At 38.6% G+C, this 17,181-nt stretch overlaps 1 protein-coding gene across 1 annotated transcript; it reads left to right on the top strand.

The window, feature by feature from the left end:
* The first annotated feature begins 14,402 nt into the window (after positions 1-14,402).
* Positions 14,403-16,447, top strand: TAAR5 (trace amine associated receptor 5). Its single transcript, XM_017500615.2, has 2 exons — positions 14,403-14,476; positions 15,326-16,447. Exon 2 carries the CDS (start codon positions 15,373-15,375, stop codon positions 16,384-16,386), a length of 1,014 nt encoding a protein of 337 aa, XP_017356104.1. The 5' UTR covers positions 14,403-14,476; positions 15,326-15,372; the 3' UTR covers positions 16,387-16,447.
* The last annotated feature ends 734 nt before the right edge of the window (positions 16,448-17,181 follow it).

Below are 17,181 nucleotides of genomic sequence, written 5' to 3'. Positions count from 1 at the left end.
AAATAATGGTAACAGCACAGCCTGCTAGGAGCCTACCTATAATAGTGTGGCCCCAAGTTCCTAGGAAATGAGCAGGGCAGACAACAAGAGAACACAGTGCAAACTTGCTCGGTAAGAAACTGTAGCATAATGGATAACTCACCTTTCAATGGTGTTAATTTCACCAACCTAATTAGCCAAATATTGACAAGCCAAAGGAGAATATTAAATCAGATAGGTTTATTTTCTTTGTTTGCTATTTTTGCATGTTGAAAGATATCCCTCTTAAAATACTGAACCATAAAAATTAATCTGGGTAATCTTTTTTAAATTACTGAGATTTGAAAGAAACAATGAAGGGAAAACCCACGGCAAATCTTTCTTAAATCTAATTTACCAATAATTTCCCTCACTTATGCCACTATTGGTATGGGTAAGATATATCAAAGTAAGATAAAATCATTATTTTTGTGAAAATGGCTGCAGAAGTCGAGCGTTTAGGCTACGTAACCAGTAAGAGAAAAATCGTGCCTGGTAAAGCAGATATGATATGTCCTCTCCTAGTTTTTTTCCTTTTATTTACAATGCATTGCTGAACTAGTTGAGCTATATTTTCCCCTTCTTATTTGAGGGAAATATGTATACACTAATATACTTTCAGGGTTCTAGTACTGGAGAAAAAATTATTCCATAAATACCCTTTTCCTTGAAATGCCAATAATTGTTTACATTTTCAAAATTATTTCAGAGTTCTTGTTTATGCTTTATTAGTCTATAGTCTTCTTTCTTAAAGAACTACATTTGGACTAAAAAACTATGCAATTCTTACTCTTCTCTCCAGAATTGTCAATAAATGGTTCTTTCTACCTCCTAGAAATAACTAATAATTTCCATAGGTGGTTGTTTGCCATGTGGTAATTAACTTAGCACTTTGTTGCTGATGCTTGGGGAAATGTCACTGTTAAAAAGAGAAAAAGTCACAATAATATTCCATGATAAAAGTGAGATGCCATAAAGAGTTTAACTTTATTTTATTTGTTTTTTTAAAAATACCGTATCCATCTTTTCTGAAGGCGAATCTCTAAAGAAAAGGAATTTCTGTTCTGTTAAGTTTTAAATAATAAACAAAACTCCAATTTGATTTAATTTCATAATCATTTCCCTTTAGCAAATCAGCAAGCCAGCAGTCATATTTGCATTTAGTTACTTGTTTTCCTAACTTTTTGCCAAGACTTAAGATAGGAGTTTGAAATTATTTTTATCTTTGACATTACCTTAACAATTCACCCACGTAATAATTTTTAAAATATGTGTGTGTGTCTTACCCTATCTTCTTGTCTTAATCTCACACTTAAATGTTGAACCATTTCTCTAGTATATGCACCTGTAACATATGAGAGAACACTGTTAATTTCTAGAAATTGTTTCATGCCATGTTTTCCAAATAAATAAATCATTCACTGAACAAACCGAGGAGGTTAAACTATATTCTTTCAGTGATTAGGTTTTCAAACATGGAATTTAAAATTTTAAAAACTATATAATGAAACGTAAAATTTTGTATGGGCAATGTTCTATTTTTGAATATATACTGGCAAATGCTGAAGTGACTTTGTAGTTGTTAGCTATCTTAAAGATTGATTTTTAAAAGAATTGAAAAAGAATTGAGGAAAAGTTTTTAAATTACAAATGCAAAGGAGATAAAGAGCAAGCTAAATTTAGCTTATTAAATAAAGTCTTAGATATTAAGATTTGATTATTTGCAGACTTTTAGAGCTTTGGAACCAAAGTGGCAAGTAATCAAACAATGTATTCTGTGTATTCTGATTGCTAGTCTGCACTTTATAAAGGAGCTGAACACATCTTTGTTCTTTTTACATTTTATTTCTCTATGGCTTGGTTTTTCAAGTACAACTTAATTGTTTAACATGTGACTGGTATTTTTAAAAAAAAACTCTAAAGAAAAAATTGAGAAATCAAATTACTATATCCAGAGCAAATAAAATATGTCATAAAGTTAGCATTTCAAATAATACACAGATATTGGAAATAATTGCTAAGCTATTATAGCAAATAGTGAAAATAGTATTTTTAAAGATGCTTGTATTTTTATTAATGTCTTTTTCAATTAAATCTGGTGAGGTTGTGCTTATGGGTTCATTTTCCCAAAAGACCACTGAGTTTTTAGCCTATTCTCAGGCCAAAGTCCATTTTGACTGGCCTTAGATCACTTTGGTCCCCAGAATTGCACATCCAGCTCTGGCACTGGAAAAACGAATCAAACCATGTCATACTCTGGATGGGTCATTCCTATTATTTTCATATTATAAGGGCAGCAGCATTAATGACACAAAATGATAGATTAAACAATGAGGACTCACACATACCACATTTGTTACAAATGTAAGACAAAGGCAGTGGGAGAGGACCTCAATTTGAATTTGAATTCATGAATACAGCTGCTAAATGAAAGAAGATAAGCCACAGATTTGTAGAATCTGTTATTTGTGGATTTTTTCTTTATATTTTGGTTATTCATGTATAACTTTGTGATCCTTAGTATATTTTTAGTTTGCCATAATACAGCTCAAACTCTAAAAACTATGTCATTCTCTGCATTGGAGACAGAAATGTTTCCTTAATTGAACAGCATGTCGTAAGTGGCAGGATGGAAAGCATTATTGGCAAATGCTCACACATAAAGTTAAAAAAGAAGCATCAGCATAATCTTCAGGTCATAATTATTGTAAAGCTAAACATTAAATAATACTTCCACAGTTTTTGGTCATCCTTGAGGGGCTTTTATTGTTTAAAAAATATCCAATGTAAGTGTGACAGGAAAATCTCAATCTGCCTACGGATGTGGAGTCCTGAGTGAGGTTAATATTGGAGCAACTGGAACATGCACTCACCTGTATTACTGGAAGGATGATGACCTAATAGCAATCCAGTTTTCTTTAGCCCCTTCCTATTCAAGGAGTGGTCCTTGGACTAACAACACTGGCATCTTCTGAGAGCTTGGATGCAGACTCTCAGCCCTACCCCAGAATCAGAATCTGTGTTTTTAAAACGATTCCTAGGTGATGTCTATGCATGCAAAGTTTTGGGAAGCAGTGCTTCTGGTCAGTAGGGAATTTGTAATTGGATTGTACATGCAGCACTTAGTTTGTGCTACTGGTGATTTGTATTGTTTTACTGTGTCTTTCTTACACAGAACTGAGAGGAACACAGCCCTTTTGAACAAGATTCATAGCACCCACGAGACAAAGACAATGAATTTTCCTGACCCTCGGAATCCCCCAGCAGTACAATTTTGCTTTAGCTCAGTTAACAATTCGTGCCCTAGAAATGTGAGGCCAGTGCCGAGTGTCTGGGCCATGTACCTGGTCATGATTGGGGCTATAGTGATGACCATGCTGGGCAACATGGTCGTGATCATTTCCATTGCCCACTTCAAGCAGCTCCACTCTCCGACCAACTTCTTGATCCTCTCCATGGCCACCACTGACTTTTTGCTGAGCTGTGTGGTCATGCCTTTCAGTATGATCAGATCCATCGAGTCTTGCTGGTATTTTGGAGACTTCTTTTGCAAAGTCCACAGCTGCTGCGACATCATGCTCTGCACCACCTCCATTTTTCACCTCTGCTTCATCTCCGTTGACCGCTACTATGCAGTTTGCGACCTGTTGCAATATGTCACCAGAATTACGATCCCTGTCATAGAACTCTTTCTGCTCATCAGTTGGTCCATCCCTATCCTTTTTGCCTTTGTCCTGGTATTCTCAAAACTAAACATAATTGGTGCAGAAGAGTTCATTGCAGCCATTGACTGCACAGGTTTGTGTGTGTTAATATTTAATAAGCTCTGGGGGGTACTGGCCTCCTTTATAGCTTTCTTTCTCCCTGGGACAATCATGGTGGGAATTTACATACACATTTTTACAGTAGCCAGGAAGCATGCTAAGCAAATCAGCACAGGTTCTAGGACTAAACAGGCTGGGTCAGAAAGCAAAAAAAAGGCATCCTTTAAAAAAGACAAAGGCCACGAGGACCTTAGGCATAGTCATGGGAGTGTTTGTGTTATGCTGGCTGCCCTTCTTTGTCTTGACAATCACAGATCCTTTCATTAATTTTACAACCCCTAAAGATCTGTACAATGTCTTCCTGTGGCTAGGCTATTTCAACTCCACTTTCAATCCCATTATATATGGCATGTTTTATCCTTGGTTCCGCAAGGCATTGAGGATGATTGTCACAGGCTGGATCTTCCACCCAGACTCTTCCACCCTAAGCCTGTTTCCTGCCCATGCTTAGGCTGTGTTCCTCATTCAATAGGACTCTTTTCTGGTGGGGAATCTTTGATGCCCCTTCTCCACACAAGTAGGGGTATGGATTGACTGGATAAGGAGATATTTCTCGGTGGTGTAATGAACATCTAGGTAGGAATCATAGAGCTAGCCTTCCAGGTATACTAAAACTACTGAAGTGGTCCTTTTTGGGGGTTTTGAGAAGGACAACTCCAATAAAAAGAATCTCTCCCAAGCCTTGCTGACTCCTGAGATTCCAAATTACAGATCTAGAATTTTACTCCTTTGGCTTAAATCATGTGGAGATTTTCTCACTTTAACTTGAAAACATCAGATGCAAAAGCAAAGTTGGTTTCCGCAATCATTGACAGCCATGTATATCTGAGTTTATCTAAATCTTTCTTATTTTTTTATTATTTTTTTGAGATGAAGTCTCAGTCTGTTGCCCAAGATGGAGGATGGAGTGCAGTGGCACAATCTGGGCTCACTGCAACCTCCATATCCCGGGTTCAAGTGATTCTCCTGCCTCAGCCTCCCTAGTAGCTGGGACTGCAGGCACACGCCACCATGCCTGGCTAAGGCTAATTTTTGTATTTTTAGTAGAGAAGGGGTTTCACTATGTTGGCCAGGCTGGTCTTGAACTCTTGACCTTGTCATCTTCCTGCGAAGGCCTCCCAAAGTGCGGGGATAACAGGTGTGAGCCACTGCGCCTGGCCTGAGTTTAATCTAAATCTCTCTTGAGATTGTTAATGCTTGTTATGGGAGTAGGAGAGAGCCTAGGCATACGGGAAGCCTGAGTTATGGAGCATGCTAGTGACATGGAAGGGGAGAAAAATGCAGACAGCTGTAGTTACTTCCAATTTTATTGATTTTGGCTTAAACCCTTTTCCAGAAAGAATTGATATGAGATTTACAGTATTTGTTAAAATTGGACTGTCTTACTAAATAAGATAAATGAATATAGAGTTTAGGAAAATATTCTTTCTCTCAATATACACTTTTGATCTATGTATGTAGGCAGCCTTTGTGTACATATACTGGGACGTGTCCATGTCATTGCATGTGTGTGTACACATATTCGTTATCCTCGCACATTGAACTTTACAAGGGTGTCCATAAACATTAGCTCAATTGTTTCTCAAAACAGCTCCATGTGCTAGGAAACAGCTCCATCTCCTAGGCTAGGCCAAGGAGAGTGAAACAGCCATTTTCATTCCTAAACCAAATCTCCTCTTCCCAGTACTCATCTAAGTTGAGCAGAGTAGCCATTATCTCAGGGGGAATGGCGACTTCCATGATACTTGCTCCCTGTATTAAAAGCTACTCAGTTCAATGAACGTTTATTGAGAACCTACTATGTGCTAAGTGTTTCTCTAATTGCCTGTGGTTCAGAGATAGATAAAACGTAAACCCTGGCCTCAAGGGAATTTTGACTTCATAGGAGAGACCATAGCTGCTCAGTTACACTACAGGGTAACATGTATTACGACGGAGCCAAGCACAAGAAGCCAAGAGAGCATGGCAGAGGAAAATGTAGCCTGGCATGGGGTTGTGGAGAGACTGCCTGCATTTTTGACCAAAGGACTGTAGCATCAGGTTTGATAAGGGAACCAGAGCCTCTATTAGAGTCAAGGGAAAGCTGGGAAAGTGGAGTTAGAGCATCAGCGAAGGGGTCACTAAGCCAACTTCCTCAAGTTCAGCATGAGGAAGCAAGTTTGAGCCAGTACTTTCACCCACTGAAGTGAAACTGCAAAGATAGGGCATGTGGCAAAGTTTGTGTGAGCTGTTGCCCCAGGGTAGCTACGGCCCTGTGGTCCTTACCCAGGAATTCAATGGTAGACCTGGGACCACTGTTGCTTAGCAATGTCAGCAGACAGGAAGGAGAGTCGAGAGCGGAGTGGAGCTAGGCCAGGGAGTGAGGCTGAGAGGACATGCGTCAGCTTTCTCTGTCCATCATAGCATCTTCCTGCGAACACCCTCAGGAGAATGGCCACAGCTTCATGTCTGCTTTCCAAATCTCACAAACATTCCTCTAACCTGGAATAAAATCCAGAAAGAGATTCCGGGTGATGCAGTTCTCAGCTTAAGGTGTCACAGCACGACTCATTACCATAAGTCAAATAAAGGAAACAGCAAGGTATCTGTGTGGGAACAGAAAAAGTTCAGCCATGCTGAACTAGGAGAAGTCACAAGGATGCTGGGGAGCACCTAATGTGCTCTGCTAAAAAGCTGGACTTGGTCCATTCAGTGTGTGGGAGGCATTAAGATAGATGAACATTTTCAATACTAGATCTTTTTGATTAAAAAAAAACTTTTTGTGGGTACATAGCAGTTGTATATATTTACGGGGTACATGAGATGTTTTGATACTTACCCAGCAGCAGAATTGCTGAATTCTATGGTTGCTCTATTTTTAGTTTATCCAGGACCCTCCAAACTGTTCTCTGTAGTGGTTTTACTAATTTACATTCCCGCCAATAGTGTGCGAGGGTTCCCTTTTCTCCACATCCTCACCAGCATTTTTTATAAGCCATTTTAACTGGGGTGAGATGATATCTTATTGTAGTTTTGATTTGCATTTATCCTATAACCAATGATGTTGAGCCCAAGACTAGATTTTAACTGTCTTTCTCCCTACCAAATTATAATGTTCTGGTTCTAATAGACCTATGAATGAAGAGATGCATATGAAATAACTCAGTATAAATATAATATATAATAAAACACAAGATAACACTACTTCTCTAGGCCTATTACCAAGCTAGGAAATAGCTACATATACCATGTATTAGCTGCTTCAGTCTCTCATAGTGCATTATAAAAATGACCCCTGTGGGCTCTTGAATGACCTTTGAGATAACCGATTGGCTTATATAAGGGAAGAAGACTGGAAGAAAATATATGGCAATAGGAACTGGTTTCCTGGACAGTCTGTCTAATGATCTCACTGCAGGAGACATTGTAGGATCCACTTCATGGTCACAGCCCAATCTCTGTCACCATAGAACTATGCTTTCAAAACCTAATCATGCTTCTTTTCAATACACAACTAACAAGACCCAGGGATACTCAGCAGAAGCTCTTTGTGGATAAGAGGGAATGAAATTGTTGCAAAGATGGAAAGGTGATTGTTCAAGACTTGCATCTTTTTGAGGTATAGTAAGTAGAAAGGGCATGGGTTTTGGAGTAAAACAGATCCAAGTTCCAACTTGGCCAATTCCTCAGTGAATGACCTTGGACAACTTACCTTGCCTTTGTGTGCCTTCACTTCCTAATCAACAAAACAAAAACAATAAGCCTTCTCTGCTGCTGAGGGGCTCAGTGGGCTTTGCAAACAAGAAACAGCCAATATATTCTTAACATTATTAACATTTTTCTCTCAAAGATTTTTAAAACCACTTCTTAACAGAAAAGATTTTTTCTTATAAAAGTGGGTTAGACCTTATATAGACTTAGTAGTTTTAAAATATGAAACAAGGGATTGAGCTAATACATGCATTCAAATGTGAGTTTTGTTGAAAATTTATTTTTATTTTCATTCAGAAAGTTTGCTAATAGCTTTTTATCATGTTTAAATTTTATTTATAGTTCTAACTGGAAATGTAAAATCTCTGTGAATGATTGAAAAGACAGTGTATTACTTTATTCTTGCACTGCTATAATGAAATACCTGAGGCTGGGTAACATAAATAAGAAGTTTAATTGGCTCTTGGTTCTGCAGGCTGTACAGGAAGCATGGCTGGGGAGGCCTCAGGGAACTTAACAATTGTGGCAGAAAGCAAAGGCACATCTTACATGGCTGAAACAGGAGGAAGAGGCGGGAGGAAGGTGCTACACACTTGTAAACAACCAGATCTCATGATAACTCACTCACTCTCAAGAGAACAGCACCAAAGGGGAAATCTACCCCCATGATCCAATCCCCTCCCACCAGGCCCCACCTTCAACACTAAGGGTTACAATTTGACGTGAGATTTACGTAGAGACACAGACCCAAACCATATCAGACAGATTTTGAGGAATCAAGAACTATTCTGTCCTGTGTGCTGTCAAAGGCATGCCAAGGCTGTCCATAGACAACATGCTATAGTAAGAGAGTCTCTGAGCCTGGGTGAGGCGTGCCAGTTTGAGCTTGTACTAGGAACACTTCCATCTGGCTTCATAATCTCAGGTTATCATAATTAGCATAGTCTCATTATAATTTATTTTGTTAAAGTTGTCGGTAATTGGAAAATAAATTTGGTTTCTAGAATTTGATAGTAACACTCCAGACCATAAACAAGAATTGAGTAACAATTTCTAAATATTCCATAAAACATTTTCAAATGCTTATGAAAAATAAAAATTTCCCAAGTATGCATGGGTGTATTCAAAATTAGAAGGAGCTAGGCTATCTAGACTAATTTTTAGTCTGGGGTATTTCTCTAGCAGATTTCATGCACAGCTAATAGTACAAAGACTATATTGCTACTGGTTAGGGGGCCTGGGACAAAGTTTAATATCTGAGCACGCCCAAGACCCATTCTTCTTTCTTGAACTACAAATATAGACTTTTTTTTTTTCCCTTTGGTAAAAGTTATACAGGCTTATTACAAAGAACAAAATAAAACTTCAAGTACCCCAGAAAAATACAATGAGGGAGGTAATTCCAAAACCAACCAGAGATCAGCTGTCAACTTTCTCCTTGAATATATGGACTGACAGAGATTGATTTTGCTAATTTCGCTTTCTGTCTTTTGATATCTGTCTGTTTTACTCAGCAAACTGTCATAAATATATTGGTCAACAGCAATAGAACTATATCATTAATTTTAATGATTGCAAAATACCTTATTGTGTGAATTGTACTATAGTTACCATAGTTTGTTTAATCCATCCCCTGTTGGAGAACATTCAGGCTATTTCCATTTTTTACTACTATTAATAGTGCTCCACAGAATATCCTTTAGCATGCTTAATTTGTCTTGTTTGATCATCTCCCTGGGATATATTCCTCGAATTTGTAATGCTGGTTCCAAGAATTCATTATAACTATAAGATACATGTTACATCCACTTCCTCCCCTTGTTCCAAAGGATTTAAGAATGGCTTACACGAATGTATACAAGAAAAAAGAATTGACCAGATTGTTTTTTTAAGTATATTTATAAAAAAATGAAAATAGAACAAAGTGGGAAATGAGACTAGGAAAGGCAATATGAGGACACTGGAACCAAGAATGGCTCAAGGCCGTCGGACTCAGTCAAATGCACCGGGAGATTAATTCGAGGTTCCTGACTCCTGGGCCTATGCTCTTCTCGTGAGTCTCACAACCATCCTCTCTGTGCTTCCTCTCTGCTCTTCTGAAACTGCCTCCTAGATCCCCATTACTCTTGTGCTACCTTGGAGGGTCACAGGCCCTTCTGTTCAAAAAAACCTCTCCTAGAGCAGCAACGTAACTTCTTTTAATTGTATTGTAAATTGACACGTAATAATTGTACATATTAATGGGGTGCACGCAAACATTGTGTAATGACCAAATTAAGATATTTAGCATATTCGTCACTTCAAACATTTATCATTCCTTTGTGGTGAGAACATTCAAAGTCCTCTTTTCTAGTTGTTTTGAACATACAATATTGTTAATCATAGTCACCCTACTGAGAAACAGAACACAAGAACTTGTTTCTCCTAACTGTAACTTAGTACCCATTCACCAGTTTCTCCTTACCATCCGCTCCTCCCTACACTCCCCAGCCTCTGATAACCACTATTCTATTGTGACCTTCTATTAGATCAGATTTTTAGATTCCACCAATGACTAAGACTGTGATATTTGTCTTTCTGTGCCTGGCTTGTTTCACTTAACATAATGTCCTCCAGGTTTATCCATGTTGCTACCAATATTAGGATTTCATTCTTTTTAAATGGCCATTTAGTATTCTGTATACATGCCATATTTTTTAATCCACTAATCCATTGATGGCCACTTAGGTCGATTCCAAATTTTGGCTATTGTGAATAGTGCTGCAATAAACATGGAGTGCAGATACTCTTCAACATAGTGACTTAATTTCCTTTGGATAAATACCCAGTAGTGTCATTGCTAGATCATATAGGTGTTCAATTTTCTAATTTTTGAGGTACCTTCAGGTTGTTATCCACAATGGCTATATTAATTTATATTCACACCAACAATATATAAGTGTTCTCCTTTCTTCACTCCATGCAAGCATTTGTTATTTTTTGCATTTTTTAATAATAGCTATGCTAATTGGGACAAAGTGATATCTCATTGTGATTTTGATATGCACATCCCTGATAATTAGTCAGCAGTCCCCAACCTTTTTGTCACCAGGGACCAGTTTTGTGGAAGATAATTTTTCCACAAATGGGGTTGTGAGATGATGGTTTCAAGATGAAACTGCTCCACCTCAAGTCATCAGGCATTAGATTCCCATAAGGATCACTCAACCAGATCCCTCGCATGCACAGTTCACAACAGGATTTGTGCTCTTATGAGAATCTAACGCCACCGTTGATCTGAGAGGAGGCAGAGCTCAGGTGGTAATGCTCGCTTGCCACTTCTCACCTCCTGCTAGGCAGCCCTGTTCCTAGCAGGCCACAGACGAGTACCATTATCAGTGCCATTATAAGACATATGCTACTTCCCCCTCCATTCGTTGTTCCAAAAGGATTTTGGAACTCTAGTCCATGGCCCAGGGATTAGGAACTGGTACCAATCTGAGGCCCCAGAGTTGAGTACCTTTGAATTAGTGATGCTGAGCATTTTTAATATATCTATTGGCCATTTGTATGTCTTTGATTTTTTTTAAGAAATGTCTGTTTCAGTGTTTTGCCCATTTCTTAATTGGATTATTTGCTTTTTCTACTACTGAGCTGCTTAAGTTCCTTACCCCTTTTCAAATGCAGAGTTTGCAAGTATTTTCTCCCATTCTGCAGGTTGTCTCTTGATTCTGTTGTTTGCTTTCTTTGTTGCGCAGGAGCTTTTTAGTTTGATGCAATCCCATTTGTCTAGGTTTGCTTTTGTTGCCTGTGCTTTTGAGTTCTTACCTAAAAAATGTTTGGTCAAGCCAAGGTCATCAAGTGTTTCCCCTATGCGGTAGTTTCAGGTCTTACATATATTAATTCATTTTGAGTTGATTTTGTATACTGTGAAATATAGGGGTCTAATTTCATTTTTCTGCATGTGAATATCACATTTTCCCTGTATCATTTATTGAAAGGATTTTCCTTTCTCCAATGTGTGTTCTTGACTGTCAAAAATCAGTTGGCTGTAAGTACATAGATTTATTTCTGTGTTCTCTATTCTTTTGCACTGGTACATGCATCTATTTTAATGCCAGTAGCATACTACTTGGGTTATAATAGCTTTGTAACATATTTTGAAGTCAGGTAGCATGATGCCTCCAGATTTGTTCTGTTTACTCAAGATTGCTTTGGCTATTCATGGTCTTTTGTGGTTCCATATTAATTTTAGGATTATTTTTCTATTTATCTGAGAAATGTTACTGATATTTTAATAAGACTGTATTGAATTTGTAGATTACTTTGGGTAGCATGAACATTTTAACAATATTAATTATTCCAGTCCATGAACATAGAATATCTTTCCATTTATCTGTGTCCTCTGCAATTTCTTGCAGCAGTGTTTTATATTTTTTATTGAAGATATCTTTCACCTCTTTGATTACATGTATTCCTGGGTATTTCATTTTTTGTAGCTATTGTAAGTAGGATTGCTTTCTTGATTTTCTTTTTCAGATAGTTTGCTATTAGTATGTAGAAACACTGATTTTTATAGGTTGATTATGTATCCTGCAGCTTTATTGAATGTATTTATTAGTTCTAATAGTTTCTTGGTGGAGCAGTTAGAGTTTTCCATTAATATATATATGATCATGTAATAACAGCACCACTTCTAAAATGGGTTGCTCCCCATGTCTCATAACAGATTTAGTACCTGAGTATTAGGAGAAAAGCTGCTGATAAAAGTCACACTATGTGAGTGATTTATTCATAGCATTCTTACAATGTTAGTTTGTCCAGGGACTAATCAATTACTTTCCATTTGTCTCTCGTGTGACTAATAACTTGGGAAAGTTAACAGTTGTAGGTACTAGATATCTATTCAAACTCTTGTCTACCCAACTCAGCTTTCTACATGCCAGAGACTGCACTTTATGAATCTTAACTCGCTAATACTCGCAACAAAATTGTGACATAGATAATGTGTTATATTCAATTAATAGATGGGAAAACTGGACACAGTGGTGTTTGTTAAGTAATCTGAGACTTAGAGATCATACTAGAATATATGTTGGTCAATAGCGATAGAACTATAACATTAATTTTAATGATTGCAAAATACCTTATTGCGTGAATTGTACTATAGTTACCCTAGTTTGTTTAATCCATCCCCCTACTGGAGAACATTCAGATTATTTCCATTTTTTACTGCTATTAATAGTGCCCCACAGAATATCCTTTAGCATGCATGGTTTGTCTTGTGTGATCAAGAAACAGTCTGTAAAATTCTGCATTTTCAAATACATTTGTGTTACATATTCCATTTAAGTAGGTTTGATGTAATCTATCCCAGAACCAAAAACCCTTCTCTGGCTGAGAACGTTGGCTCACACCTGTAACCCCAGCACTTTGGGAGGACGAGGCAGGTGGATCTTGAGGTCAGGAGTTCAAGACCATCCTGACCAACGTGGTGAAACCCCGTCTCTACTAAAAATAAATACAAAAAGTAGCCAGGCATGGTGGCCGGTGCCTGTAATCCCAGCTACTCGGGAGGCTGAGGCAGGCAATTGCTTGAACCTGGGAGGCGGAAGTTGCAGTGAGCCGAGATTGTGCCACTGCAGTCCAGCCTGAGATACAGAGCAAGACTCTGTTTCAAAAAATAAAAAATAACAATAAAAAAACCCAAAAACTTTTCTCTCTTTTCTTCTTCAATCCTATTCCAGCTGCAAGACATTTGTTTGTATTTTTCACAGGTTCTTGATCAAATAAAATATAAAGCCATAGGACTCCTTAGCCAATTATATGTGGATTATGACTTTTAAGCTAAAGGGGTTTCAAGGTACAGAGTAACGCAATATCCTTCCTTGGTCTGATTAAGTTCTGGAGCCAGAAATCTATTTCCACACACACGAAGTTGGCAAAAGGCAAGATTCCAGCAGTCACCAGGCTCTAGGAAGCTTTGCTTTAGAAAACACTGGGTTTAGCCCTGCATTTGTAGAGAAAAGAGAGGTGCATACCAACCTCCTTTCTTCTTTTTGACCTCCCCCACCTTCTCTTCCAGGCCCCTCTGGCAGATGTAATTTGGTGTCCCCTCTAGCATTCTGTCATTTTTACAACTTTAGTTTGACTGATATTGTGAAATGGTTTCTCTGTAACTATAAAGAGGCATGTCAGCTTCTAAGATATCAACAGGCAGAAAGAAGAACATGATTCAACATATTATTTTCCTTGATAATATCCCATGAAATCAAGTTACACAGGTGTAATTATACATACTCTTACCAATGGGTATTCAGAGGGAGAGGATAGGCGATGGCCCAGGAAAGGATGAAACAGGAATTTAACTCTTCTTTCAGGTGAACTGTTTCATTTACCATGCTTTCTTTCACCATCACAAAATACAGAGCTCAAAAAACACACAATGATCAATCCCGTGTGGAAGCCACAAAGCACCCCTTCATGAACCAAAAAACTCAGATCAATTATTCTCAACTATTTCTCATGTTGACAGAAATGTACACAAATAATCCTAAAGCAGGAGAGAAATAAGCAACTCCCTAAAAATGAAATTAGAGAAGATATAGCAACCATCAGCAGGCAAGAATACCTTCAAAACATCCCAGAACTGAAGAGTTAAAAAAGAATATGTACATCCAGTGTCTTTATTTTATCTCTAATTAATTGTCAGGGTAAGTGACTCTGCATTGAGGAGGAAATTTAAACAACTGAGACTTGCAAAGAGTGCAAACTAGGTCCCATGGTGCCTCTTCACAGCTTATTTGTATCATCGCACATGGAGGAGTAGTTTCTATTGAGAGTATAAAATCATTAACTGATGGCACATCTGTCATTATGGCCAACAGAAGAGTACTCTAACACTCCCTATGTCCACCTGCTCCCAGAAACATTCCTTCCCAGAAGGGATTCTGATTCCTACCTGTGTAAGTAGCTTAGAAACCCTGAATTCAATATATTAGGACTTTGTTAATAGCTCACAGACTTATGTGAAGATATTAAGTAGATAAAGTCCTTTTGCATATAGCGTAGTTTTATCAAGATGTGTAAACACTTTGTGTTATCACCGTAAAATGTGCAACATTTAAAACTAAAGTAGAGCAATTTCTGCTCTTTTAAATATTAATATTTGCATGCTGAATTCTTCTCTTGGGAAGAGTTGACATGTAACTAAAAATCTTAATCTGCTGATTTTATTGTCAATGTAGGTAATTCTTAAGGAGAGAAGCTAGAAGTTACACTTTTTGTAAGGAATAATTTATTAACAAGAATTAATTGGTCACTTGGTTCAGATCATTGCTTTAAATTTCACTTTACATTTGACAGAAGTACCTTATAAAAATGTAAGAGACATCCTCTATTACTTAATACCATCTACTGATATAATCAGGGTTTCTTTGAGGAAGCATTCAGTTTACATCCTTCTTTTCTTTCTTTAAGAATACTATCTACACTAGTTTTTTTTTTTTGTACTTTAGGTTCTGGGGTACATGTGCAGATCATGCAGGATTGTTGCATAGGTGCATACATGGCAAGGTGGTTTGCTGCCTTCATCCCCACGTCACCTACACTAGTTTTAAAGTACCTAGTCATATAAACCAGGGCTAGCAGAAGAAGCTCTTATGAAACCTTGAATACCATGCTGCATTTGACTTTCAGGGCACATTTGATTCAGTACCCAGGGACACCGTACTAGCTTCCAAATTGTACTTTCATTTCTTCTTCATTTCATATCGTGATTGTTTAGCAGACTTTTTTTTTTTTTCGCCCCAGAGTGGAGAAGGTGGGCAGTTCCCCGAGAGAGGAAGCACAGAAATCGTAAATGAGAGCTGTCTTCATTCAAGGTGCTCAAGAACACCCTGCGGCATTCTGCTACCAGGTGAATGGGTCTTGCCCCAGGACAGCACATCCTCTGGGCATCCAGTTGGTCATCTACCTGGCCTGTGCAGCAGGCATGCTGATTACCGTGCTAGGGAATTTATTTGTGGCACTTGCTGTGTCCTACTTCAAAGCACTTCACACACCCACCAACCTCTTGCTGCTCTCCCTGGCCCTGGCTGACATGTTACTGGGTCTGCTGGTGCTGCCCCTCAGCACCATTCGCTCAGTGGAGAGCTGCTGGTTCTTTGGGGACTTCCTCTGCCGCCTGCACACCTACCTGGACACCCTCTTCTGCCTCACCTCCATCTTCCATCTCTGTTTCATTTCCATTGACCGCCACTGTGCCATCTGTGACCCCCTGCTCTATCCCTCCAAGTTCACCGTGAGGATGGCCCTCAGGTACATCCTGGCAGGGTGGGGGGTGCCAGCTGCATACACTTCCTTCCTCCTCTACACAGATGTGGTAGAGACAAGGCTCCGCCAGTGGCTGGAAGAGATGCCTTGCGTGGGCAGTTGCCAACTGCTTCTCAATAAATTTTGGGGCTGGTTAAACTTCCCTTTGTTCTTTGTCCCCTGCCTTATTATGATCAGCTTGTATGTGAAGATCTTTGTGGTTGCTACCAGGCAGGCTCAGCAGATTACCACATTGAGCAAAAGCCTGGCTGGGGCTGCCAAGCATGAGAGAAAAGCTGCCAAGACCCTGGGCATTGCTGTAGGCATATATCTCTTGTGCTGGCTGCCCTTCACCATAGACACGATGGTAGACAGCCTCCTTCACTTTATCACACCACCACTGGTCTTTGACATCTTTATCTGGTTTGCTTACTTCAACTCAGCCTGCAACCCCATCATCTATGTGTTTTCCTACCAGTGGTTTAGAAAGGCACTGAATCTCATGCTGAGTCGGAAGATTTTCTCATCGCATACACGCATTGCTGATTTGTATCAAGAATGATTCCTTCTACCAAATGAAGGCAAGGAGTAGGACCTCATAGGAAGGATGAGTGGGCTGTGTGGTGTTGAGCTTGTGAGCATGCTTCCAGGTACCATGGGTTAAGCAGAGGAAAAAGACAAGCTCCTTAATTTGGAAAGAGATGAAGCTTCCCCCTCATTCAATGTTTTTATAGTGCATTGGAGGAAAAGGAGAGCATGAAACCATCTTAATATCCCCTGGATAAGCCAGAACACTGTGCACATGCTTGGGTCCTAGTTCATTGCTTCCTTGAAACAACTAAGATGCAAAGATGGAAGGAACAGAGCACTGAGGTCTGGCTTTCTGAGTTCTTACACTGGTTCTGCCACATGGAGCAGCCAGGAGAGATTTCAACAATCTTTGAATCCTCCCTTCTCCTGCCACAGAGTTTTTCCATTAAAAATTAGGGGTCTGTACTATTTCCTTTCTACTGTGTTCTTAAGTGAAAATATGGTGTGATCTAACTTTAGGAAACCTAGTTTGAATCATAATTTCACTTCATATTTCATAATCATAATCAAGTGTTCAGAATGTCTCTTTCTCAAAATGTTCATTTTAGAACCCCCATCTCCTAAAAACCCAGGCAGTAAGCAGGTTTGTCAGCCAGGTTTGTCCATTGTAATAACCCCTCAGTAAAAGTGTCATATTCTTGAAGGAATATTTTTTCTTATCTTTTTGAATAATTTAAACCTGAAAATACTTGGAATATTTGGTTAAATGATAATTATCGATATCGTTCCATTTTATTACTTCTTCCTTTCAATTTTTCTCACACAA

This window comes from Cebus imitator, unplaced genomic scaffold (genome assembly GCF_001604975.1).
Source record: "Cebus imitator isolate Cc_AM_T3 unplaced genomic scaffold, Cebus_imitator-1.0 Scaffold267, whole genome shotgun sequence".
NCBI lineage: Eukaryota > Metazoa > Chordata > Mammalia > Primates > Cebidae > Cebus > Cebus imitator.
This window is presented reverse-complemented; position numbering and strand designations above follow the sequence as displayed.

Coding starts and splice junctions, on each gene's coding strand:
- TAAR5 (XM_017500615.2), top strand. CDS start 15,373: ATGAGAGCTGTCTTCATTCAAGGTGCTCAAGAACACCCTGCGGCATTC.